Below are 26,064 nucleotides of genomic sequence, written 5' to 3'. Positions count from 1 at the left end.
TTCAAAGCGGGAGTAAAGGGCCTCTTCGTCGTCCTGCTTGCCACTCGAAGGGCTATTTAATAATTAACGCCTGACATATTAGGAGTTACTGTTACTGCTTTGTAAAATTTGTGTATCTACTTTGTTTTATTGCATAGGTTGTTATTTTGTTCCCACCATTTAAGGAGTTTGTTATTTTATTTTTCTTGCTTTCTGTTAACTAGGCCTCTGTAACTTGTTTGTGTATATAATCAGCTCATCATCATTTAACAAAATTATTTTTTTTGTTTCATCTTGCTCATTCATTATATGGGAAAATATTATTTTGTGTCTCATACAACTAACACTAGTTGTATGAGGCATCTTTTTTGTCTCAGAGTTTTGTGGACCAAGAAATGTAAGATTGAGTCCTCAAATTTGTGAGATAAAAAAGAGCCTCACACAACTAATATCAGTTGTGTGAGGCACACAATAAAACTTCTCCATTATATGGTATCAGAGCGATCTCCTTGACTCTCACGAATTTTTTTTTTCGATCCTCTAACTGCCACACAGGCTCACACTTAAAATGGCCCCTAATGTAATAAATGTTGACTCCACTAGCAGCAACTCTAATGTTATTGTTCAGTTTAATCGTGTATCGCATCTGCCAATAAAGCTTGTCGGTGGCCATAACTTTGCGACATGGAATTTTTATGAAAGCAAGCTGGAGAATGTCTTCCCTTATTAGCACTAATTTTTTATCGCATTAAAATTAAAAGAAAAGAAAAAGGTGGAAGAAGAAAAGAGAAGAAGAAGAAGAAGAAGAAGAAGAAGAAGAAGAAGAACGCTGAAACACGGACATATAATGATTAATGAGAAAAGAAGGGACTAACATGCAATTTCAATTAAAATAGTGACCGACCTGCAATTTCGACAAATACAGTGTCTCTTTGACTTGATGATACAGCGCTGCTCTCGGAACTCAGATGGCAAAAGGGCTGCAGCTATTCGTCAGCAGTACTCTCTCTCTCTCTCCCGATATTTCCCACACGCACATACAAAAACACAAATATTTATTGTATTTTATCTGTTCTTATTAGTCGCGATTTATTTGTCTGTTGTTGTCCTTATTAAAACCCTAACACTGACGCATTCGATTTTTGTTCTTTTAAACAGGATTATCGTTTTACACTACGGATGAAAGATTGAAGAAGCTCTTTTCACCTTTTGGCGTTGTTACCGAAGGTTACTTCACCTTTTCTCATTTCTATATTCTGAAATCATTATTTTTTCGTCTGAAATGTAATCTAATTTATCCTCAAAATAAGTAAGTGTGAAATTTAGGGTGTGTTAAGTATGACACGAGTCATTTCCCAAGGAAATTTATGTCATGGAAAATATTTTTCAAAATATAGAGTATAATATTAAAAATTAATAAATAATATCAGCAAATTGGAGAGTGTTCTGATGAAACTTTTGAGTACTAGAGATTATTAATGAAGTCCAGTACTAGTTGAAGATAGTTGGTAGAAAAATGACTTCCGCCCATAAGTGAGGGAAGTCATTTTCCTCCTTTTGATTGAACTGTTTTCCATTTTTCCTTATACCAAACACGCCCTTTATCTACTATACTTGATTGCCTTATAGCTATTTATAAATATGGAATTTGTACTTTGTGACGGATTTGTTAAATAGGTCTATAATTAATCTGGGATTGAGGCGTAGTTGAATTGATTGATTGATTTATATGGATTTGTTAATTTGGGCGAGCAGCGAGGCTTGTTAAAGACCCAAGAACGCAAAGGCCTAAGTTTTGGATTTGTTACCTTTGAGTCAGAAGCAGATGCTCGGAATGCATTGAATTCCATTAACGGAAGGGTAATTCCTCATATGTGTACACTTGCTTCCGTGTATTTGTTGATGGTGTGTTTTGTGTATATTTTCCGCGGGCAATGTTGATTAGCGGGCATTTTCCGCGTGTAGAAACAATAAGGTGTATGATTCTTGGCCTGCTTGATAAAGGGAATGTTGAAGATGCTTTCTTTGTTTTGGAGGAAATGGAGAAAAGGAAGAAGAGGTTTGACTTTGAGTCAGTTCCAGTGTCATGATTTTTTACTTGGTTTGTGGAGCTGGGGATGCTTGATTGGAGCATTTGGTATCCGGCTAAACCTCAATAATAATTGTTGGCTCTTATAAAAAGGAGTATGTAATTTCACCCCTGTTAAGATGGAGTAGTAGAAAAGAATACCACATACTTTTACCCCCAAAAGAAATACTGTAATAGTTCCTACTATTTCAAAGCGGGAGTAAAGGGCTTCTTCGTCGTCCTGCTTGTCACTCGAAGGGCTATTTAATAATTAACGCCTGACATATTAGGAGTTACTATTACTGCTTTGTAAAATTTGTGTATCTACTTTGTTTTATTGCATAGGTTGTTATTTTGTTCCCATCATTTAAGGAGTTTGTTTTTTTTTGCTTTCTGGTCTGTTAACTAGGTCTCTGTAACTTGTTTGTATATATAATCAGCTCATCATCATTTAACAAAATTATTTTTTTTGTTTCATCTTGCTCATTTGTGGGACAAAAAAAGAGCCTCACACAACTAATGTCAGTTGTGTGAGGCACACAATAAAACTTCTCTATTATATGGTATCAGAGCGATCTTCTTGACTCTCACGAGTTTTTTTTTTAGATCCTCTGACTGCCACATAGACTCACACTTAAAATGACCCCTAATGTAATAAATGTTGACTCCACTAGCAGCAATTCTAATGTTATTGTTCAGTTTAATCGTGTATCGCATCTGCCAATAAAGTTTGTCGGCGGCCATAACTTTGCGACATGGAATTTTTATGAAAGCAAGCCGGAGAATGTCTCCCCTTATTAGCACTGATTTCTTATCGCATTAAAATTAAAAGAAAAGAAAAAGGTGAAAAAAGAAAAAATAAAGAAGAAGAAGAAATACTGAAACGGGGACATATAATAATTAATGAGAAAAGAAGGGACTAACATGCAATTTCAATTAAAATAGTGACCGACCTGCAATTTCGACAAATACAGTGTCTCTTTGATGAGAAATTTTATTTTGGTTGAGACTCAACCAACAAAACTTGTACGAGGCACCTCTGCCTATTTGACAAGTGGAAATATGGGTCCCACATGTCAGCTCCCTCCTTTTATCTCTCACACTTACGTGTTTCCTATTTCACCATCTCATTTCTATCTTTTTTACCCAATTTTACTTAAGAGAGGGTCCTACACTACTTTTTTTTTTAACCTACTTATGCTCATGTTTCTCTAAGCACTGATATTCAATCCGTTTTCTTCTTTCAACTTCTACTAAACTTCATCATCTCTTTAATTTTGAGTTAAATGCATTTCGTTCCTCTCCTTCTCCAACGCAGGCGTGGGCATATAGAGGTAAAATCGATAACCCGAACCGTTAATTATTTATTGGGTTTCGGTATTGGCTTATTGGGTTAACGGTTCAGTAACCGGTAATTTTTTTTTATTGAGTTATCGGTTCGGACTCGGTTTAGCAATTACGGTATTGGTAAATCGATAACCCAATAAGGGTTTACTAATTTACTAGTTTACTAGTTTACACTTGAGTATATACCAGTAATACTAGGGTTTCATTTTCATATACTAATTTTGCTTTCTCCGCAGTCGCCAGACGCCAGTCCGCTGTCCGCCTCACTCACTCAGTTCCTCACCCTCAGTCCTCACCCTCAGAAGTCAGACCTCACCAGTTCTCTGCCAGTCCGCCACCGGCCACACGGCTCAAGCAGTCAAGCCCTCGCCAGTTCTCCGCCTCACGACTCACGCGGTCACGCCCCCACGACTGAGCCCGTCAAGACTCAGTTTTCTATATCTTTTTCCGGCAGAGCATTGCACTAAGGTCAGTGTTTCATATCCCATTTCTGAATTCGTCTTAGTTTGGTATCTTAGAAATCAATTTTGCATATTTTCCTTTTTATGAAGCTCGAAAAATGGTTTCCCTAATATGTTTGGTTTCTTGAATTTATACTACACTGATTGTTTGAATTTATCTTAGTTGATTCTTTATCACAGTCCTTACATCTCTTCATTTGAAGTACTATTTGAATTTTTTGCTTAGCCATCACTTATAGGAGTTAGATGGCTGAAAGCTATGGAATTACTGCGAAATCTTATTTTGGGACTTACAGCTCATGTTAATCTTTAACAAATAAATTAAATTTACATCTTTTTAAAATGATTCCAGATTTCCAGTTTGATTAAAGCCATAAAAGCATATGTCGCAGTCTTCTTTAGTTACCATCTGACGCAGAATTAGTGACATGTACTATATGTGAAATGATGTTTCTTTATCTCTATTGAAACTAAGAGAAGCATGAGGCAGTTCAATACTTTGTAGTAATGAAAGCAAACCTTCTGTTATCATATTTTCCTTTTTTATGTGTAGTTATATGTGTTTCATTTTAAGATTTTAAAATGAGGCATGTTGAGCGTTGTTTGGAGCGCAATTTGGTGAAGCCTATAATGATTGAGTAGTTGTTGTGTTGTTTACTTGAATTTGAACTATTAGTATCATGTTTGGAATTTGAACTTGTTAATCTTAAGGTTGCTACTACTTTGTATTGTTATTAATGTGTTTGAACTATTACTTTGGAGTTTGGACATTACTGTGTGTACCATCTGTTTTTGGATTGTGAAAGTTGGATCTTTTTATCTCCTATTTTTGTTGATTGGAATTTTGAGCTGTTTGCACTTTACATGTGGGCAATTGAGGTACTGGCCACTGGGTATGTTTAGTTTGAGGCAAAAATTTAATCTTTTTTGCTTTTTCCTTTAGAATTATGATTATATGATTATGGGTGTTGTCAATATGTGTTTAATTTTTCTATGTGCAGCTTTGAATTGTTGTTCTATGTGCAGCTTTCTGACAGTCTTCAAATGCTTGTAGTTCTGCCACAAGATCTTGATCTATGTTGCTCGGACTCTCCGAAAATGTGGCCAGATACATGTCGGATCCTCCAAAAGTAGTGCATTTTTTAAGGATCCGACACGGGTGCAGCTACATTTTTGAGAGTCCGCGCAACATAGATCTTGATACTAAATAGAAGTTTAAATCTCATTTTGGAACCTTTAAAATTGTTACTCAGCTGTAGTTTAGCTTTTAGTTTTATACTGAAAATGGTATATTGAGAATTTCTTTTGTTGGATTGAAATCCACACCCGCTCCTTGGTCCTTACCTTGAAGTGTCATATATAGCAGCTTCCAGTAAACTTTGTACAAATATTACTTTGCACAAATATTAGCGTTCAACACTCTTAATTTTAGGTAATATTCAGCGTTCAGCACCTCTTAATTTTAGTTTTACCTTATCGGGTAAACCGATAACCGAACCGATAATGATCAATAACCGATTAACCGATAACCGATAACCAATATCTTATCAGTTTGGTTATCGGGTTATGATATTTGTAAACCGATAACCGATAATATTCAAAACCGAACCGAACCGACCGATGCCCACACCTACTCCAACGCAGTCTCGCAGAATCCAACCATCAAATATTTTAATTAACACTTTCAACTCAAACAACGATTCAAACCTAGAATCCCATATCATCACAAAAGAAAAGGTCTTCAAACCTAAAGATATTCAAAGTTGTATCCAAGCAACAATATTAAAATTAAATGATAAATGTGAAGTTGAGTTTACATCACTGCACACCAGTGAGATGTCAGATTAATAAGCTTCAACCAAACTATTGATCCGACAATTACAAATTAGGAACTAGAAAGCATAGATATCTCAAAAAATCAATGATTCTCCCGCAAAAATATTTTGCCCATCATTTTTCTATTTTAAAATACAGAGAGAAAAATTCAGTCATTCTTCTTTTTAGACTCTTGAATTTGGACAAGCATACACGAACAAACGACCCTAAAAATCCACATGTTCTCTTCCTTTTAGAAAAGGAGTAGAAGATAGAGGAGAAAAGTTGACTGCTTTTTCATTTTGTCATCTCGTAAAGTTGGTAAAAATATGAGAGAGGGAATTGAGAAAGGGGATGGAAACATGTGGGACCCATATTTCCACTTGTCAAATAGGTAGAGGTGCCTCATAAAAGTTTTGTTGGTTGAATCTCACTCAAAATAAAATTTCTCCTCTTTGATTTGATGATACAGCGCTGCTCTCGGACCTCATATGGCAAAAGGGCTGCAACTATTCGTCAGCAGTACTCTCTCTCTCCTGATATTTCACACACACACACACAAAAGCACAAATATTTATTGTATTTTATCTGTTCTTATTAATCGTGATTTATTTGTCTGCTGTTGTCCTTATTAAAACCCTAACACTGACGCATTCGATTTTTGTTCTGTTAAACAGGATTATCGTTTTACACTACGAATGAAAGATTGAAGAAGCTCTTTTCACCTTTTGGCGTTGTTACAGAAGGTTAATTCACCTTTCCTCATTTCTATATTCTGAAATCATTATTTTTTCGTCTGAAATGTAATCTAATTTATCCTCAAAATAAGTAAGTGTGAAATTTAGGGTGTGTTAAGTATGACAGAAGTCATTTCCCAAGGAAATTTATGTCATGGAAAATATTTTCAAAATATAGAGTATAATATTAAAAATTAATAAATAATATCAGCAAATTGGAGAGTGTTCTGATGAAACTTTTGAGTACTAGAGATTATTAATGAAGTCTAGTGCTAGTCGAAGATAGTTGGTGGAAAAATGACTTCCGCCCATAAGTGAGGGAAGTCATTTTCCTCCTTTTGATTGAACTGTTTTCCATTTTCCCTTATACCAAACGCCCTTTATCTACTACACTTGATTGCCCTATAACTATTTATAAATATGGAATTTGTACTTTGTGACGGATTTGTTAAATAGGTCTATAATTAATCTGGGATTGAGACGTAGTTGATTTGATTGATTGATTTATATGGATTTGTTAATTTGGGCGAGCAGCGAGGCTTGTTAAAGACCCAAGAACGCAAAGGCCTAAAGGTTTTGGATTTGTTACCTTTGAGTCAGAAGCAGATGCTCGGAATGCATTGAATTCCATTAACGGAAGGGTAATTCCTCAGCTTTGTTGGTAAATGTGTACACTTGCTTCTGTGTGTTTGTTGATGGTGTGTTTTGTGTATATTTTATGGAACATGCTTAATATGGTGCCTATCATCAGTTGTGGACATAGCCTTCAGCAATGAGTGCAAGCACACCCGCTACTTCCGATTCAAATTTTTAGGTTTTTCTTAAATATTGTTTTTTTTTTATATTAAATCTATCCATTGTTAGATAGGAAACACATAGTTGTTATAGTGGTGTCCCACTTTAAAAACTAGGTGTTCCTCTATTATTGACAATTCTTAGTCTGTCTTTCGCTTAGAAAACTATTTATCAATCATAGATTAAAGAAGGCAGATGTCTATTTCCAGCACTTCACAGCAAAACTATAAGCGAAAGATTTTTCCAAGCATCTTAAACAATTTGGCGTGCTGTTTGACTTTGTGAACTTTTGCTATCATCGACCGGCACAAATTGTTGCATTTGTTGGTCTAAAGGACTTGGTCCTGCAAATGCTTTCAGTTGGAGACAGGATAATCATTGCTCGAATGAAACTAATGATAAAGGGTGGAAAATGTAAGTTGGGGGCATTAATAGGCTTATAACGAAACATGCGAAGAATATAACCATCTAAAGAAATCTAACTTTCACTTGGAAGGGGTCTAGGTTCTAGAAAATCTATGGAGAAACGGTGTTTGGTCTAGGAACTGTATCTCATTATGTTCGACTATTTTTGCTGTTGTTTTTGGTGTTTATTTTATTAAATTGTTTTATGGATATATAATCTACCTTTGTTGAATTAGTTGTCTCATAAACTATTTAGTGGAAATGAATAGTAGGAAGTCTCTTGTTGTTGCGAGTCTTCCTTCTGATTTTGCAAGCAATATGGTAGAGCAAAATCTCTTGAAGTTCACTGGTCGCAGATGTTTCATTGCTTTAAGTAGTGGTAGTCGTTGAGCTATTGATAAGAAACTGGGAAGTTGTAGTAAAGACTAAAGAGGTTATAGAAGTTATCATTTTAAGGAAAATAAGGACTGCAAAATGATGAGTTATTATTTTGGAGATGAGAAATTTTCAGCAGGTAACAAACAAAACAAGAAAAGGAAGAAAGAAAAGTATACTCATATTTTGCATAACTTGTCAGCTGAAGAACAATATTATGATATCAAACTCCAATCCTGCTGCTCGCCAAGATGACGAACTGTCTGTTTCCCCTCTATTAAGCCACTGCCACCAGTCACCCCCTGTGGTCTCTACCTTTCTTGACTTCTCATCTAATATTGGCACCTCATTGCCGCATCTATGCTTCTATTACCCCTCTGCAGCTGAACTTTCTTTTTGTGTGTGTTTTTAGTGCAAAATGACAGTTGAGAACATTAAGTTGTTCAAAAGGGTAATCCCTAAACTTTGTGTACACAGATCAAAAAGAATGTTATAATTTTTTATAAAACACGGGAAAGTACCCAGTAGACAGAAATAGAGATGAGTGAAAGCACAATTGCTGAGAGCAGTAGACATCCTATATCAATGATATGAATATGTTAGGAAAATATTGGTGTTGGTCTTGAAAATTATTTGTGCACATGTCTACTTTTGGCGTAGCTCTGTGGTTTGTTTGCATATCTACTTTTGATGCATTTTTGGACTTTGTCGGCTCTCTAGTTTTGTAGCACTTCAACTGTAAATGAGCTAACAAACTTTGTTTTGTAATCTTTTTGCATCTTCTTGATGCCTTTAATGATATCCTGCTTACTTCATCAAAAAAAATGCACGAAGTGTTTTCCGTTGACTGGAGATGTCAATAATGCACCAAGCTTTGGCTTGAAAGCTAATTTGAGATTGTGGTGGTTGGCTAATTGTTTGTAACAATTATGCTTGATTTACTTATGTGCAGAGTCTTGATTTTATGGATTATTTCAGAAATTTAAAGTAGATGGCTTTTTTGAGAGAGAGAGAGAGACTGTTTTGATTGTTTTTTGTTGCTCCAAATCTTGGCTTTGTGAGATTGTCGCGAAAAAAAAGAAAGTCAGTCAACTATAAGGACCAGGGAAAAGATTCTGATCTGCTAAAATCCAGAAATCCTCAACAATCAGGGGGAATTTAAGTGGCATTATGTCTTTGCAGAAAGCTCCTTTACTTCCCCAAGGGAATTTGTTTTCCAGCATTATAAAGTGTATTTAATTTTGTTTCATTTTTACCTCCTGGTGAAATATTGAATGTTGGCTGTCTGAAGAGTCTTGCTGCTTCCCGTTTTTCTGTTCTGTCATTGAAATGATCTACCGGTTGCAGATTGTTGATGGAAGACTGATTTTTGTGGAAGTTGCTGAGAATACACAAGCTACAGAAAACAAACCATCCCGTAAATAACTTTCTCATAATTCAGCATATACATCATGGGAGAATTTTTGGCCATTGCTCAATCCTCCATAGTGCTGCCTCACTTTCGCGTCCAAGCTTGGAGTCAAAGGCAGCATTTCTTTGCTCATAGTCAGCCATTGAGGTCACTTCGTTCATCTCTACATCCATTGAATACCCCTTGCACGGTGTACCCAAACTTGTCCACTCGATCAAAGCCTTCCTACTGGGGAGTCAAAGCCAGTGTTGTCTCTGATTCTACAATGCCAACCACCTTCACTGTTGATTCAGCAGGGCCAGGAATTGATATTCTGCCAGAGACAGGTGGTGGTGGTGGAGATGATTCTGTGAGTGCAAATGGCGGTGGTGGGGAGGGAAATAATGGTGGCAATAATAATAATAATAATGATGGTGGCAACGAGGGGGAGTCAGATGAAGGCAAGGATCATAACAATAAAAAGAAAATGGCCCTTTCTATGTCCCAAAAATTGACATTGGGCTATGCTTTCTTGGTTGGAGCTGGTGGTTTTATGGGTTATCTGAAAAGTGGCAGCACGAAGTCCCTAATTGCAGGTGGAGTTTCTGCCTCCCTTTTGTACTCTGTTTATGCTATGCTTCCAACACAACCTGTTTTGGCATCATCAATGGGTTTCGTCCTCTCGGCTGCACTTCTGGGAGTAATGGGATCTAGGTTTCTGAAGTCAAAGAAGGTTTTTCCAGCTGGTATTGTCTCCTTTGTGTCTCTTGTTATGACTGGTGGTTATCTGCATGGAATATTGCGCACTGCACATTAGATCCCTAAACTAAGCTACTGATCAACATGGACAATCATTAGTGTCTACTCTCTACTGTTGATTATAGTTTTCCTATCTGTTTGAATTTTGGATTTTGCAAAGTTTCCTAAGCTGTGTGGCTCCTATAACTCTCTGGTGGACTCTAATGATGTATGAAGGCTTACTTTATTAGCCCTCTGTTTCTGTTGTCTATTCGTTCTGTTCTGGAGAAGTTTTCCTTTATTATTCCTGTTTTTATGTGATTTTCCGAAAATATCTCGACCAGATTCAATGGTTAAGGCTCATTGGTCTTGGAGGATCCAACAGTATCTCTAACAATAATCTGGATGTGTACAAGATGTGCACATTGTTGAGGAAATTAGGACACTGAAATCTGTGGACATATCTGCTCAACGTCCAGAACCGAAAACAACTAGTAATTGTTATTTCACTTTATCAGTGAACAATTTAGGAAGTGCTTTTTTATCTCTGTGATTCGAACAGGAGAATTTTTTGGCAATAATAGGGGAAAGATGAAACATTGTAATCGAGTTGAACACAAGAATGGGGTGAAAGTGACCAGCCTAGCAACGGAGACTTACATACATCAAATCAAACAATTTAACCTTAAGAACCAGTACTGAATACTGAATGCGAATAAGTTATTTATGGTCTATCTTAACATGCATGTGTCATAAACAATGTAATTTGATGTGCCCCTTGTTCCCATAACACTTGCTGCTTCAAAAGTTTGGTCTTTTGGTCATCACAATAGAATAGCATTGGCACGTCCATGGCTCTTGGTGAGACTCTAGACAATTTGGAAGGAATTCCTCGATATTGGAACAAGATTAGCAGCCCGAAAGAGTTGCTGGTGATGTCAAAACTCTTATTCCTTTCTTCTTGCCTGTAAGCAGCTCAAAATATGAAATGAATGCTCCGAAAAGAATATGCCTTATCAACACAAATTCATTATAGACCTTCAATGAAGAGGATTATTCCTTCCAGTAGTTATGCACTTAACTTCTATAACTGCATTTTATTGTTGGGAAAGTTACTATTATCGTCACTGAACTAAAAACAAATAACTTTTCCCACAAAATTCATAGTACTAAAATTCATAAATGCTATGTATGTTTTTTCGTTTGCCTTCAAAAATTCTGTTGTTGTGTATCACCAGAAAGAGTGCACAAGCAACAAGCACTTACTTTATTTAAGACGCTAACTTTCACAACAGCTAAGAATTATCTCAGTTTTTCCGTTAGTGTGCTATAGAAAGGAGCAAAGGCATGATTTTCCCTTGATTACTGTCAAGCCAGGGAACAGTGGCGAAGCTAAAAAAAATTTCAAGGGTGTTCAAACTTGAAAGAAGTGAAAAAAAAAATCTCGACAAAGGGTGTTCAATATATGTTATATACCTCTAAAACATAATATTTAACCTATATACACTGTTTAATTTTCTTGTTTAAAATGGTGTAGCTTCGCCCCGGCCAGGGAAGATAACCGCATAACCTAGGAAATACAACTCCATAAGAGCAAGAAAGTAGGAGGATAGAAAGAATCACATGATTCCCTATCATAATAGAAGCAACAATAGGATAGGAGTGCACAAGTTCGCAATTGTCCACTAAATGACATTAGGACTTGTATTCCAATTCTTGAGTGCTTTCTAGTGGAGATCATCTCTTCTCCGGCAGTGCAAAAATTCTAGAATGGAGTAAGACATTGTCCAAGTCACGCAAAAGATTGCAAAGAACAAGCTTCAAATCTGGTTAGTGACCTTACAGTGCAAAATTAGGTGGTAAACATCTTCATGATGGGGTACATTTGTTATAGAGTTGCAGACTTCCTTATCCATTAGCCATGAGAAATAAGCTGTGTTTTATTATACCAAATCTTTCCCCGATGCCAAAAATTAGAGGTGGCAAACGGGCTGGTCGAGTCGGGTATGGACGGGTCAAAAATAAGTAATGCAAAAACGGATAAATTATCCGACCCGATCCATATTTAATTCGGATAAAATATGGGTTAACCAACGGATAATAAGGATATCCATATTTTCTTGAATATGATCACTTTTGGTAAACTTCCTCGTCTCTCAAACTTAAGGAACCCCCAATTAAAGTTAAACCCATTAGTTTTTCATTTTCTTAGTGGATAATATGATTTTTATACTTGTTTTTAAAAAGTTTATTATCCAACTAATTTTTAATGAATAATATGAGTAGATAATTGTTTTTTTTTATCCATTTTGCCACCACTGTCAAAAACTATCGTTTGCATAAGACTTTGGTGTAGTACAGTACTAGGACTAGATAGTTAATTAAGCCTCTTCATTTGTACTTTAGTGTACAAGGAGGAAAATGCACTCTTCTGCAACTCTATAACAAATGCCCTAGTTTTCCGTCTATCGGATGTGCTCTTTGCTTTGCTCAAGAGAATTGTTAATAGTCCGTCTGGACGAGAGGGAAATATGATGTTTGTTAACATTGAAGTCGTCTTTAGAAAAATCATGTGGTTTTGTTCTTATTTTTCTTTGGTTTGGAGCTGGTAACAATTAACAATCCTTGGGTTGTTCTTTGGTTTGTATGTTTCTGTTGATAGCTGACCTGATTGCAACTTGTGTATCTGCTGACTGGCAGCCACTGTGATCATTTATAGTCGTTCATCTTCACATTTGTTTTGTTTTGTCTTGTTGATTTTGGTGCTGGCGCCTTGAGTAACTTTTCCAGGTCTTGAGGCTTACTGGAAATATCTTAGATTGAGCTGACATACTATTTGTCCTTTGTGATTACAATGGATAAACTGTTTATGTTCTTTTAGTTTTAGCTTCTTTTTCTTAATGTTTTATGAAATTACCCTGACATGCCAATAAGAATGTTGGTTGTGATGTTAATAGAAGAAATATAAAAATGGAGGAGCTTCATCAATTGACTTGGACCCATCGAGTCAACATGCCGTGTATTGCCATCGTTGAGAATATAGCTTTCCCATACAGTACCTTGCGCTACAGCAATTTCAGTAGGAAAGAAGCAATAGAACCTAATGCGAAAAGGTGGCTGGGCATGCAACTGACACAATAAATAGACAGCTCCCTCTAATAAAACAGCAAAAGGATAATTGGTTAAGTACTAAGCAGACAAAGATGCAGGTAAAACAAAGAACATCAACACCAAAGAAATGAGCTTAATATTCTTTTGTCTTGGACAAAATGTGTTGGAATGAAATACATTCCATTATAGTCTACCTAAATTGCAAGCAATAAAGGAAGAACTAATGTGCGATCTATGGTAGCAATGCTACTTGGAGCTTTCATAGCAGAATGTGAAATACTGCTACTGTAGAAGCTCCGATTATACACTTGAAACGTAAACCCCCTAACAATTTTCAGGTTAAAACTTTAGCTAATAGTTCCCATCGTTTTGCCCAAATCTAATGCTTTTATCAGACAATCTGATCAAAAGAAGTACCTATCAAAGAACTGGAACAAAACCAATGTTAAATATGTGCATGATATGCTAGATTGCTAGGAAAAGAATGACCTTAAAATTCAAAAGGAGAACTAACCATGCTTGACTGCCCAGTGCAAAACTGAAACAAAAAAAGAACACAATATTAATTCAATTGAGATGCAGACATGAATGAGTTAAAGAAAGCGCACAAGAATGGACTACAGCACTGCACACGCAAATAACGAAGACATGCAAGGAAAGCAAAACTAACAAAGGCTACTGATCCTTACCGAAGTGAGAAACTTCATAGACCAGAAACAGTTGCTGCAGGAGTCCTATGACATATACCTCTTCTGACTTATGACAGTTGTACCATCTTTGGTACATGGGTCTGCCAATAACGAAAAACAACATAAGAGAGTAGGTTAGATAAAGGAAGCACAAATAAATGCTTAAGGTACACCACCAATTTGTAAACTCATGATAAGGGGAAAAAAACTAAAATCTCGTTACTCCAATCACATCTCACAGAAGCTGGTTCTATATCCTTTTGTATATCTATATATATACACACTCAGATAAGCTCAAGACATGTGATGTTATTCACTTTAATTAGCACAGAACATGGAGACCCTACGCTGTGTGTGTCCTACCTGGACATGTTTGAACAGTTACCAGATTCGACCAAATTTTACAGCAGTCCAAGCTAAATATCAAGGAACAAATGAATAGCCAGTGCTTGCATTTTGCAATAGGTAGCAGAATGCCAATTGGAACGAAGTAACAGCTTCGGTGATACTGTGAACTAGTCTACTAACAGTTTTAAGGAATAAATGTAGCTTCTACACCTCTATAAATTAACAGAAGGTGTGAACTTCCAAATCAACAGCATATTAACGTTTCCTTATATAAAATTTGAAGTACATTATCGGGTACTAATAGTGAAAACAGTCATGCGAATTATGGTTGTTCCAGAAAATACAAACACTCAGAATCATACATGCATTGCCTCTCGTGAAACCTTTATGAATCAGTTCAAACAATGCATTAAACGGAATTGTAAAAGGTAAATCTTGCAAACTATTTTTGTAACATATCTCCAAGTAACTCAGAGACCCTCTAAAGATCCATAAGATAAAAGGGAAAAAAGGAGTCCAGTTATGAAGGTCAGTTGTAGATGAATGAAAAACCTAATTTGAGTAGAAAACAAGGTTGTGTTATAACTGCAAGCAACAGGAAGTAGGGCCATTTCTATCTCAAATATGATACAAGCAGCACAACTGTGGGTGTTCATTATCCAAACCTTGACTAATTGTTAGGTTTCCCCTCAAAACATCCTATGTTACTCTGTATGAAGTAATATACAGGAAAAAGATAAGAAAAAGTAAGTGTTAAACTACCTCCCTCGAAGTTCTCAAGATGCCCAACTCATAGTTCATGGTCATCAGATAAAAAGGTGGGGCCTTGAACCATTCATGGATACGGCATTTTAGTGTAAAGAATTATGGTTGACATGATCACGTCCTGTATAAAGTATCCAGAATTTTGATAGTCAATACTGAATTGTAGTAACTGATTCTAGCAGATGTGGGGAGCTCATTTTTCAGGTTCCATTGACTAAAGAAGCAAATGTGGCATGAGACACCTTCAGACCACTTCTTATCATCTCATCACGCAATTCAAAAGCTTTCGACATTTCTCCAGCGATGCAGCAACCATAAATCAAAAGGTTATAAGCCACCGTATCAGGCTTCAAGCCAATTAGTCAACATAGATTCNTGTCCAAAGCTCTTAAGAACGTCAACAATGGAGGAAAAAATATGAAAGGGTCGCGGATGAAATATTATTTTAAAACCCTTCTGTCCAGGTATTTTACTCTACGCGAACGCGAGGGTCCTCCCGCGTTCGTGATGACCAAATTATCACTCTGCCAAAAATGCCCTTCGCGAACGCGGCTTCATCCACGCGAACGCGAAGGCCTGGGTCCTTCACTTACGCGAACGCGATCCTCCTTTACGCGAACGCGATGGTTCACCAGCTTCCCCTACACGATCGCGAGGCCCCTTGACGCGAACGCGGAGGCCAAAATTCCTCTCCCTCAAATTTCCTCTACAGGAACGCGTTACACTGCATGCGAACGCGTGCTTCAGCTGCCAATACTACGCGAACGCGATCGCTTATACGCGAACGCGATGCACCAGGCCATCAACTCTACGCGAACGCGAGCCTGCCTTCGCGAACGCGAAGGCCAAAACAGGCCTGCACTGCTGCTGCATTTTCTGCTGCAAATTTCACAGTTTAAACTCCCCGTTAGCTATCCGAAATTACCCCGAGGCCCTCGGGACCTCAACCAAATGCACAGATATGTTCTATTACTTCATTCGAACTTGCTCGTAACATAAAAACACTATCATAAACACCAAAATCATCAAATTCCCACGGATTCAAGCCTAAGTTAAACTAAAACTTCCGAAACTTGCATTTGATCTAAAACCCGACCTAAACACCTCCGAATGATCTGAAACTTTGCACGCATATCCAAAATCACCTAACGGAGCTACTGCAACTCTCGAAATTCCATTCCGACCCTCGGATCAAAATTTCACCTACCATCCGGAATTCGCCAAAATTCAACCTTAGCCAATTCAAGCCTAATTCTACACCAGACCTCCAAATTCAATTCCGATTGCGCTCCCAAGTCAAAAATCATCCCCCGAAACTAGTCAAATCATCGGAAATCCATTCCGAGCCTTCTAACTCATAAGTCAATATTCGGTTGACTTTTCCAAACTAACCTTCTCATAAAGAGACTTATTGTCTCATTTCTAACCGAACTCTAACCGAATTACTTCAAATTCTCCAAACACATATAATGAAACATATAGAAGCATAAAACGGGGAAAACGGGGCGATAACTCCCGTAACGACGGGTCGGGTCGTTACAGATAGGAGTAGAAGTCCTTTATCCGTTTTCATTTGGCGTAGAAGTATTTATTATTCGCCAATTTTCGTTCGCCACCCCTAATTCGCACATAAACCTAGCGTGTCTCATCACAATGGATGAGATTCAGGTTCAACCAAAGTTAAAAAGAATTAAAAGCTGAATTGATCGGCTTAAAAGCCAATCCAAATACCCTCTAAATTCGTTCTTTGTAGGGTTTTTCTTAACTAACTCCATCACCTCATTTTTGTACGACATAATACAAGTGACCAAATATTTGAAGCAGAAGCTATGGAGGGGAACGACGAAAACCGTAACTGTTGTGTTCGTTTGGCGGATCCGAGGGACGGGGACTGTCGTTGTTGTGCTTCAGAAGAGGAGGGTCCTGACTATCCTCCCAGTGCGCGCGTCTACAATTGTTTAAATATAATTTTTGGGTTCCTAACTTCTGTTTCCATTATGTTAGTATCATTCAAATTAGGTACAGATCTTCCTGCTAATGGTAATCGCTGCAATGCGTTATGTGGTTACCTGGCCATCCCCAATTTCTTTTTCATTTTGACCGTGTTAACTTGTGTATTACACCTGCGTGAGACTTGGTATCTTTAATGAGACACAAGTAGTTAGATGTGGCATTTAGGATGAGAAGAAGTACAATTGAATCTAGAGATTAGATGTAGTATCGTTATCCTAAATTTACAATTGAATAAGTTTGAATTGATTTTGAGAAGCTATGGTTATGGAGACTTTAATATTTGTTATAATGTTATTCATGGTTTCTTGAGATGATTTGGGTTTTGTTTCTTTGATTGAATGAAGTAAAGTGAGGAGGAGAGGAGGGTGTCGATTTAATATATGTCTGTTGTAATATCATAGGCGATTGCTACGCCCACGGCTCATTCCGCCATTGTCATAAATACTTGTTTAGCCCTAGCCATGTCACGCCCCGACCTTGGCGAACACAACTGACGCTCAATCGAGATATTCCAGTCAAGCAAGCCTACTTGATGCCTTCTACCCAACCTTACTCAAGAATTATTTGAAAATTAATAAAAAGAGATAGACATGTGATCAAGAGGATAAATTATGCAACATCATCTTTCATTACTTAAAAAGGGGCTTCATTATTTAAAATTTCCAAAAGATTACACGTTCACAATTAAAAAGTGGAACATGCGGTAACTAAACAAGGTTTGCTAACAGTTTATATACAACACATTATTAGTATCTTAAATTAGGGGGACTCAATTATATCATTTTTGTTATGAAACAATAAAAGAAGAAGAAGAGTATTGCAGAGAAAAGCAGGGAAAGAGAACTCTTATTGATTTTGGGATGAATTACAATGGAATAGAACCCTCTATTTATAGGGAGAGGGTGACTTAGCCACCAAGTAATAAACCCTAAAATCTCTCTAAATATAGACATTCACCATAAATAGAACTCTATTTATAACATTCCCCCTTGAATGTCTATTCAACAGATAATGTGCCTCGTTAAAACCTTAACTAAAATTAAACCCAATGGGAAAAAAATTCTAGAAAAGGAAAAAGAGTACACATGTTTAGAAATGCGCCTATTGGTTGCCTCGCTAAAAACCTTGCAAGAAAAACCCAGTGGGACAAAACCTTGTAAGGGAAAAAGAGTGCAACGCGCATTAACTCCCCCTGATGAGAGCATCAATTCACATCTTTGAGCCTTCATATTCCAATATTGTGCATCATCTTCAAGAGATCGTTGGTAGAGATTTGATAAATAAATCAGCCATATTAACTTGAATGAATATGTTGAACCTTGAAATCATCATTCTAATAGATGTATTGTCTTCATATGATCTTGTTGGAATCGTCAGTTCAATATCTTCACGTAGAGGTGAAAACTTTTGCTATCATATTAGCATGCTCATAGTTATAGCAAGATATATTTATGCACAAATTGCACTAAGGAAGTGGTACTTCAAGATCAAGAATTGTATATGCTTCAAGCAACTTAAATCCTCATGGATTGTCATATAAGTTAAGTCATATAAACCATATAATAGACTTTAGATGCATATCAAGTTTTTATGCCATGCTAGATATATAAGATATCGGAAACTGATTGCACATACCATTGACTTTATACTTTCAAGTATTTGAACTACATGTCCAAAACTACATGTCTTTCATGTTAAACCAATTCTATTTGAATTGTGTATCGTCTATTTGGCCAATATTTTTGTATCTGTCTCGACAGCCTTAAGATCCCCATCTATACTTAGTTCTATGATAGATGTCGTCGACAAATATTTTATATCGGTTCCAATAAATTTTCATAAAGACATAACNACCCCAAAGAGTGATAAAAATTGAATCTTTTATAAGTATCTAATAAATTATCAAAAACAAAACTTGGGTTTTGTTTTCTTTGCAAAAGGGTCTGTAAAAGTGAAGTGGCGGGCCAATAAAGATTGGACTGAACTAAGGAATGTACTAAAATACAAAAAGATGCATTTGAATGGTGAAAGTTCTTGTGTAGGCCAAGAAAATTGAAGAAGCGTAAAGCCAACCTTGAATCATCAAGGGTAAAAAGGAGAATTTGCTCAACATGATGGGGTTTTAGTTTTGTGGAAATGGAGCTGTTTAATGCTATTTTCCAGCTCCGTTTGCTCCGAACGATTTCGTTTAGAGTTGAAATGAAGTTCTGTTCGTTTTCTTGGCAGTTGGGTGATGTGGATATAGTTCGCCGGAAAATGTGACCGGAGAGTGGCCTGCTCCGGCGAAGGGAAGGGTTCATTTGGTGGTTTTGGTGAAAGGGTAGGATTCGTCAAGGAGGTGCCGCTTTCTTGGGGATCTAAGTTGATGGAGGCGCTTGAGCCTATTTTGATAATAGTGTAAATTTGAAGGGCACGAGTGCTAACTTTAAAAGTAGGAAAATACATAGGTTGCTATTTAAACCTGTCCCCAAAAAAAAGTAAATTTGTTACGAAATAAAAGCAATATAGCAAGAATTGGTATGAAACAATAAAAGAATAAGACGAGTATTGGAGATAAAAGTAGAGAGAGAATTCTTATTGATTTTGGGGTGATTTACAATGGAATAGAACCCCTCTATTCATAGGGGAAAGTGACTTAGCCACCAAGTAACAAACCCTAGAATCTCTCTAGAATATAGACATTCACCTTAAATAGAATTCTATTTATATACTCCCCCTTGAATGTCTATTCAACGGATAATGTGCCTCGTTAAACTTTAATTAAATAAAACCCAGTGGAGAAAAAATTCTAGAGAAGGAAAAAGAGTACACATATCTACAATACGCCTTTTGGTTGTCTCGTTAAAAATCTTGCAAGGAAAACCCAGTGGGACAAAACCTTGTAAGAGAAAAAGAGTACAATGCGTATTAACTCCCCCTGATGAGAGCATCAATTCACATACTTAAGTCTTCACATTCCAATCTTGTGCACCATCTTCAAGAGATCGTTGGTAGAGATTTGATAAATAAATCAGCCATATTAACTTGAATGAATATGTTGAACCTTGAAATCATCATTCTAATAGATGTATTGTCTTCATATGATCTTGTTGGAATCGTCAGTTCAATATCTTCACGTAGAGGTGAAAACTTTTGCTATCATATTAGCATGCTCATAGTTATAGCAAGATATATTTATGCACAAATTGCACTAAGGAAGTGGTACTTCAAGATCAAGAATTGTATATGCTTCAAGCAACTTAAATCCTCATGGATTGTCATATAAGTTAAGTCATATAAACCATATAATAGACTTTAGATGCATATCAAGTTTTTATGCCATGCTAGATATATAAGATATCGGAAACTGATTGCACATACCATTGACTTTATACTTTCAAGTATTTGAACTACATGTCCAAAACTACATGTCTTTCATGTTAAACCAATTCTATTTGAATTGTGTATCGTCTATTTGGCCAATATTTTTGTATCTGTCTCGACAGCCTTAAGATCCCCATCTATACTTAGTTCTATGATAGATGTCGTCGACAAATATTTTATATCGGTTCCAATAAATTTTCATAAAGACATAACATAGAGATCTCTTCATTCATTTCAGGTACCTAAACCTCTCTTGAGATTTTACAAAGTATTATGTCATGTGATCTTCTAGATCACTTGCCTCCTTATTATGATCAGTTTGATCATTTGCTCATCTTCTTTATCAAGAAGTTTTATCTGAAACCGATTTGTCTATATGCTTTAAGCGTACCATAGACTTTGTCCTTCTAGGACTTAATATGAGCATTTGCAATGAGAATATAGTTACTTTCTTTGGGTCATCAAATGCGTATGGCATGCTTTGCAATATATTGCAAATGAATTATCTTTTATGAACTTCAAGTTCATATTATCTTATTCGAGGATCTAGATGTACACATGATAATTCATTACACGTAACTTCTTCTCAACTGTTTATCATGTCTCCCCCTCATGTTAGAAAAACTAACTTGTTTCCTCAACTTTGATAACCCATCTTTGTGCGTTATGGTGTTAATCAAAATATACACAGCACATCAATAATAATAAGATGAAATTATTTGGTTCCTGACCCTGAACCACTTGTGAGGGGAGAATGTAATATGCTTTCGTATATAACCTATATCAAACTGATATAGATAACTTTGTTCTCATAAGCAATAGTTTAACTATTAAGTGGAGGCACTCAATAAATTATTTTGCTAAACCAGCTGTGATGTAAACCAACTTATCAAGATGAACTTCTTGAATAGAAAATCTGGAAATTATGCTCTAAATTAAATTACTGAGCAAGTTACCTCGCAAACACCGGCCAGGTTGCGGGTTAATAATAATCGCACATGTAACCATCTCATAGATGCATCTTATGTGGTATACGTGGCAGATGAATGGGCCCATATTCACCTTTGATATTTTCAGAATTCATGGGATTCAATCCCAATTTAGTTGGCCTATTAATCGATGAGAACAAGCAATATAAGAGAATTCGTAAAGAACTTTCTAGTTCTTTAATATTTACTCATGTAGATTCTCTTTTATTTTGCACATCATGCTTAAATTAATATGGCTAAACCAATTATGCCAACTGAATAAATTATCAATATTGATAAACTTCAGATTTACTCCATGACGTTTTCAATTATCAATAAACTCCAAGTTTATTATGATATGGTTTTTATATCAATAAACTTTTACTTTATTATGGTATTCTTTTATTTGTATAGTACAAAGTGGAGAATAAAGCGGGTAACTTTTCACATGCATATTACCCCGCTACATGTTGTAGTAATAGAAGATATTAAATCTTTCCTTTATTTATAATCTTAATATAACCAACCGCTTTCGCGTATACTTTGAAAACTGAATAAGTTTCTTTGAGACTTACTACAACACAATACCTTATTGGTAATCAATTGTGTTTCTCCAAAATAGTAATAATTGGCTCTTCCAGAGCTCTCAATTAATTTTGTACGACTACAGATTCATCAACATCCATGTGATGAATATCTCTTTTAAAGAAAAAGTTATATCATTGTGGTCATGGTCAAATTATATGCAAGATCTGTTTCTTGCATTACCATTGTCTTTTAATAATCACATTGCCATAATATTTTGGCATACAATAAGTACGTGACCAGTGATTATTCATGCCATAATAATGACAATATTTTCTTATTTCATCTCAAACCTCCCTCTAGAGGTGAGTGTGGTATATTTACTACCACTAGCACGTTCATATTCTTCCAAGAATGAATATATATTTATAAATTAGATGTTGTCACATTCACATCATGAATGGACCATAATCATCTATATGTGCTTTACAAAATCTCACGTCAAATCGATGACAAATATTACTTTCACAGAGTGAAGGAGTATTTTGAAAATCCTTATTATTCTCAATATCACAATAATGACGATTATAATTTCGTCTATTTTCACGCCCATATCCATTGATACATTCATAGTAGTAATTTTGTCTTCTTTCGGACTTATCACATACTGCTATCACATTCTCTAAAGGGAATGAGAATTGAGCAAATTCAATGGGACGGATTTTCAATTCTTTGCCCACAATCATACATGAATTTGATCATGGCAAAGCATAGAAATTTTACCACTTTGGGTGGTTATAATTTCTTTCAAACTCCATTAGAGTTGCTATCAAAATTTATCATCTTTGCTTGTATTTAAAATCGAATTATAGAATGTCAAGAATTTGAAAGAGAAAAGTAAAATACTTACCTTAAATCCAGAATTTAATCATGAAGGAAGTTCATAGAACAATTGACAATCATTATGCTCAATCCCAAAGCTTCTACTCAATTGGTTAGAGTCTCGTGCTGATAACGTGTTATGAAACAATAAAAGAAGAAGAAGAGTATTGCAGAGAAAAGCACGGAAAGAGAACTCTTATTTATTTTGGGATGAATTACAATGGAATAGAACCCTCTATTTATAGGGAGAAGGTGACTTAGCCACCAAGTAATAAACCCTAGAATCTCTCTAAATATAGACATTCACCATAAATAGAACTCTATTTATAACAATTTTCCTTTTTTTCTCTCCTCTCCTCTTTCCTTATTCTTTGCCCCCTCTCTCCATATACAATCTATTACTAGTGTCTTCAATTAAGGGATTTACTTACATTATTTTTCTTTTTTCTCTACTTTTTTTTAATTAAAAGTATATGAATTCAGTATTTTAATTCTTTTAAATTAGTGAATTCTACATTAATAATTTATGCATAATTTAATTTTAAAGATAAATATAGAATTTGGACAAAAATTATTAGGTTCCGCCGAACTGTATTCGAAGGGCTAGCTCCGCCCCTGCTTCTTCTTTACATTTGTTTTGTCTCGTTAGATGACTTATGGTGGATGAAATTGTTAAATAGCAAGACTAAATCATCTAAACTTTATCAAGCTATTTGTATGGGTCAAAATTAGACCAAAGAAATTCGGCACGCGAAGACATAAAGCCAATGTCGGTTCGGCCAAGGTCAGACCGTCATCAATAAAGCCAAGGTCGGACCGTCATCAATAAAAGCCGAGGTCGGACAGACCAAGGACGGACCGTCACCAATAAGGTCGTGGTCGGATAGGCTGAGGTCAGACAGGCCGAGGACGGACAGTCATGAAACTGCTAGTTTGCTTTGGAATACTCAAAAGGAATATTCTACCGAATATTCTCTATAAATTGTACCTTTTGCTAGGATTTTCTATGGATACCTCTCTTATAAATAGGAGAGGAGGATTTCCCACAGGGGGGGGGGGGGGCTCTCTCTGGATCTCCCTCTCCCTCTCTCTAGAAAAATATGTAAAGACATCTCTCCAAAGAGATGAGAGGATCAATGATCCCATACCTTCATCGGATCCAAAAAGGGTCACAAGGTTCTTGTATTTGTCTACCATTGATCTTTATTAAATGAAAGAACATCCGTCTCACTGAAGATCGGGTGAATCTTTTCCTTTATTCATATTTTTGTTACTTAATGCATCTTTACTTATGCCATTAAATCCGATCTTAATCGCTGTCAACATTTATACTCAGTTATGTTTTTCTACTCATGTTATTCGTCTCGGATCTAGAGTTAATTATCTTTAACTAGGATTTACCCCTTCATCTTTTTGATTGATTTGCTTAAAAAGACTTTAACCTCTTTTGAGTCAAACAATTTGGCGCCGTCTGTGGGAATTTTCTAGTTAAAATTTTAGTTTCCTCTAGATCCAAATTCAATTCATAAGTAGAACACCTACTTCCTGGGATCCGGAATGCAACATGTCATGTACGTGTCGTATGGCTTTCATCCTCGTTAATCAAACGCAGGGCTTCAGAAAAATGATAAGAAAACCACAGAGAGGACAGATTTAGCTTCAATCTAAAGGGAAGCACTTTTATCGAAGCTCGGTGGATCGTCATCCTCGTTGTCATTTTTTAAATTGTCAGACCGACATTTTCCAGCGGAAATGCAGAGCACCCTACAATCCAATTGGCTCTGTGTCGTATCAACTTTCTTGACAAACTGGTAGCGACCACTAAAAGCATAACCAGAGCAGTGAACATGGCCACTCCTCTCCACTCGCCGACCGATCAAGTCGAGGTAACGAACGATTTCATTTGGTTTAACTGACTGTTTTTCTAAATGGAATAGAAGCAGGAGCATTCTCCCAGATACACGACCAGGAAATACATCGTGTTCTCCAATGCAAGCAAAATTAAGCAAATTGGGACTCCCCCAGGGAACCCTTTAAGGCTAAGGCCTTCACCATCAAAGATTAACAGTTCGACCTCGTTCGAACTAGGACTCAGGCTATGCGCCTTCGCCATTAAATCAAGGCTATGCGCCTTCGCCAGTAAGTTCAACTACGGTTGAACCAAGACTCAGGCTATGCGCCTTCGCCATCAAAATTGACAGTTCAACAAGTTGAACTGGGACTCAGGCTATGCGCCTTCGCCATTAAATCAAGGCTATGCGCCTTCGCCAGTAAGTTTAGCTACGGTTGAACCAAGACTCAGGCTATGCGCCTTCACCATCAAAATTGAAAAAGTTCAACAACAGTTGAACTGGGACTCAGGCTATGCGCCTTCGCCATTAAATCAAGGCTATGCGCCTTCGCCAGTAAGTTCAACTACGGTTGAACCAAGACTCAGGCTATGCGCCTCCGCTATCAAAATTAATAAAGTTCAACAACAGTTGAACTGGGACTCAGGCTATGCGCCTTCGCCATTAAATCAAGGCCATGCGCCTTCGCCAGTAAGTTCAACTACGGTTGAACCAAGACTCAGGCTATGCGCCTCCGCTATCAAAATTAACAAAGTTCAAATACAGTTGAACTGGGACTCAGGCTATGCGCCTTCGCCATTAAATCAAGCCTATGCGCCTTCACTAGTAAGTTTAGCTACGGTTGAACCAAGACTCACGCTACGCGCCTTTGCCATCAAATCCAACGAGTTCGACCTCGCTTGAACCATAAGGCTAGACGCCTTCGTCCTCAAATCTCACAAGTTCAACCACAGTTGAACCAGGACTCGGACCAAGCGCCTTCATCATTGAACTCAGCAAAACCCAACCTCCAACGAATCGAGGCGCAGGTTAGGCACCCTCGCCATTCAAGTAAGTACTCCCAGCTCGAACTAAGATTAGGGACGCGTAAAGTCCGGCCCCGGTCAAACTACAAGGCCGCATTTTTTATCATCATGGTCGGTAGTTAGACCGCGCCCGAACTGGGATTAAGGCTAAGTGCTTTCGCCATCAAAGTTTGACAGTTCGACCTCGTTCGAACTAGGACTAAGGCTAAGTGCCTTCGCCATCAAAGTTTGACAGTTCGACCTCGTTCGAACTGGGACTCAGGCTATGTGCCTTCGCCATCAAAGATTAACAGTTCGACCTCATTCGAACTAGGACTAAGGCTATGGCCTTCGCCATCAAAGATCGACAGGTTCGACCTCGTTCGAACTGGGACCAAGGCTAAGGCCTTCGCCATCAAAGATCGACAGGTTCGAC

The 26,064-nt window shown here is 36.9% G+C and overlaps 2 protein-coding genes and 1 long non-coding RNA gene across 3 annotated transcripts; 2 read left to right on the top strand and 1 right to left on the bottom strand.

Moving 5' to 3' along the window:
* Positions 948-9,422, top strand: LOC109226761 (cold-inducible RNA-binding protein-like). The gene is made up of 4 exons (XM_019391609.1): positions 948-978; positions 1,138-1,206; positions 6,942-7,048; positions 9,330-9,422. Exons 1-4 carry the CDS (start codon positions 948-950, stop codon positions 9,405-9,407), a joined length of 285 nt encoding a protein of 94 aa, XP_019247154.1. The 3' UTR covers positions 9,408-9,422.
* Positions 9,412-10,400, top strand: LOC109226760 (protein FATTY ACID EXPORT 2, chloroplastic-like). The gene has a single exon (XM_019391607.1). It carries the CDS (start codon positions 9,434-9,436, stop codon positions 10,187-10,189), a length of 756 nt encoding a protein of 251 aa, XP_019247152.1. The 5' UTR covers positions 9,412-9,433; the 3' UTR covers positions 10,190-10,400.
* LOC109226759 lies at positions 12,867-15,369 on the bottom strand. Its single transcript, XR_002068133.1, has 4 exons — positions 15,021-15,369; positions 13,911-14,011; positions 13,736-13,759; positions 12,867-13,649 (listed from the first exon to the last, which is right to left on the bottom strand). It is a non-coding gene; the product is annotated as an uncharacterized LOC109226759 (long non-coding RNA).

This window comes from Nicotiana attenuata, chromosome 6 (assembly GCF_001879085.1).
Source record: "Nicotiana attenuata strain UT chromosome 6, NIATTr2, whole genome shotgun sequence".
Taxonomy (NCBI): domain Eukaryota; kingdom Viridiplantae; phylum Streptophyta; class Magnoliopsida; order Solanales; family Solanaceae; genus Nicotiana; species Nicotiana attenuata.
Note: the sequence above shows the minus strand (reverse complement) of the source record. Positions and strands in the feature narration are given on the sequence as shown.

Excerpts from the sequence above, each read along its gene's own strand:
- LOC109226761 (XM_019391609.1), top strand. The coding sequence starts at position 948 with ATGGCAAAAGGGCTGCAGCTATTCGTCAGCA. Across the intron at positions 1,207-6,941 it reads TTTTGGCGTTGTTACCGAAG|CGAGGCTTGTTAAAGACCCA; the intron begins GTTACTTCACCT and ends TTGGGCGAGCAG. Across the intron at positions 7,049-9,329 it reads TGAATTCCATTAACGGAAGG|ATTGTTGATGGAAGACTGAT; the intron begins GTAATTCCTCAG and ends TACCGGTTGCAG.
- LOC109226760 (XM_019391607.1), top strand. The coding sequence starts at position 9,434 with ATGGGAGAATTTTTGGCCATTGCTCAATCCTCCATAGTGCTGCCTCAC.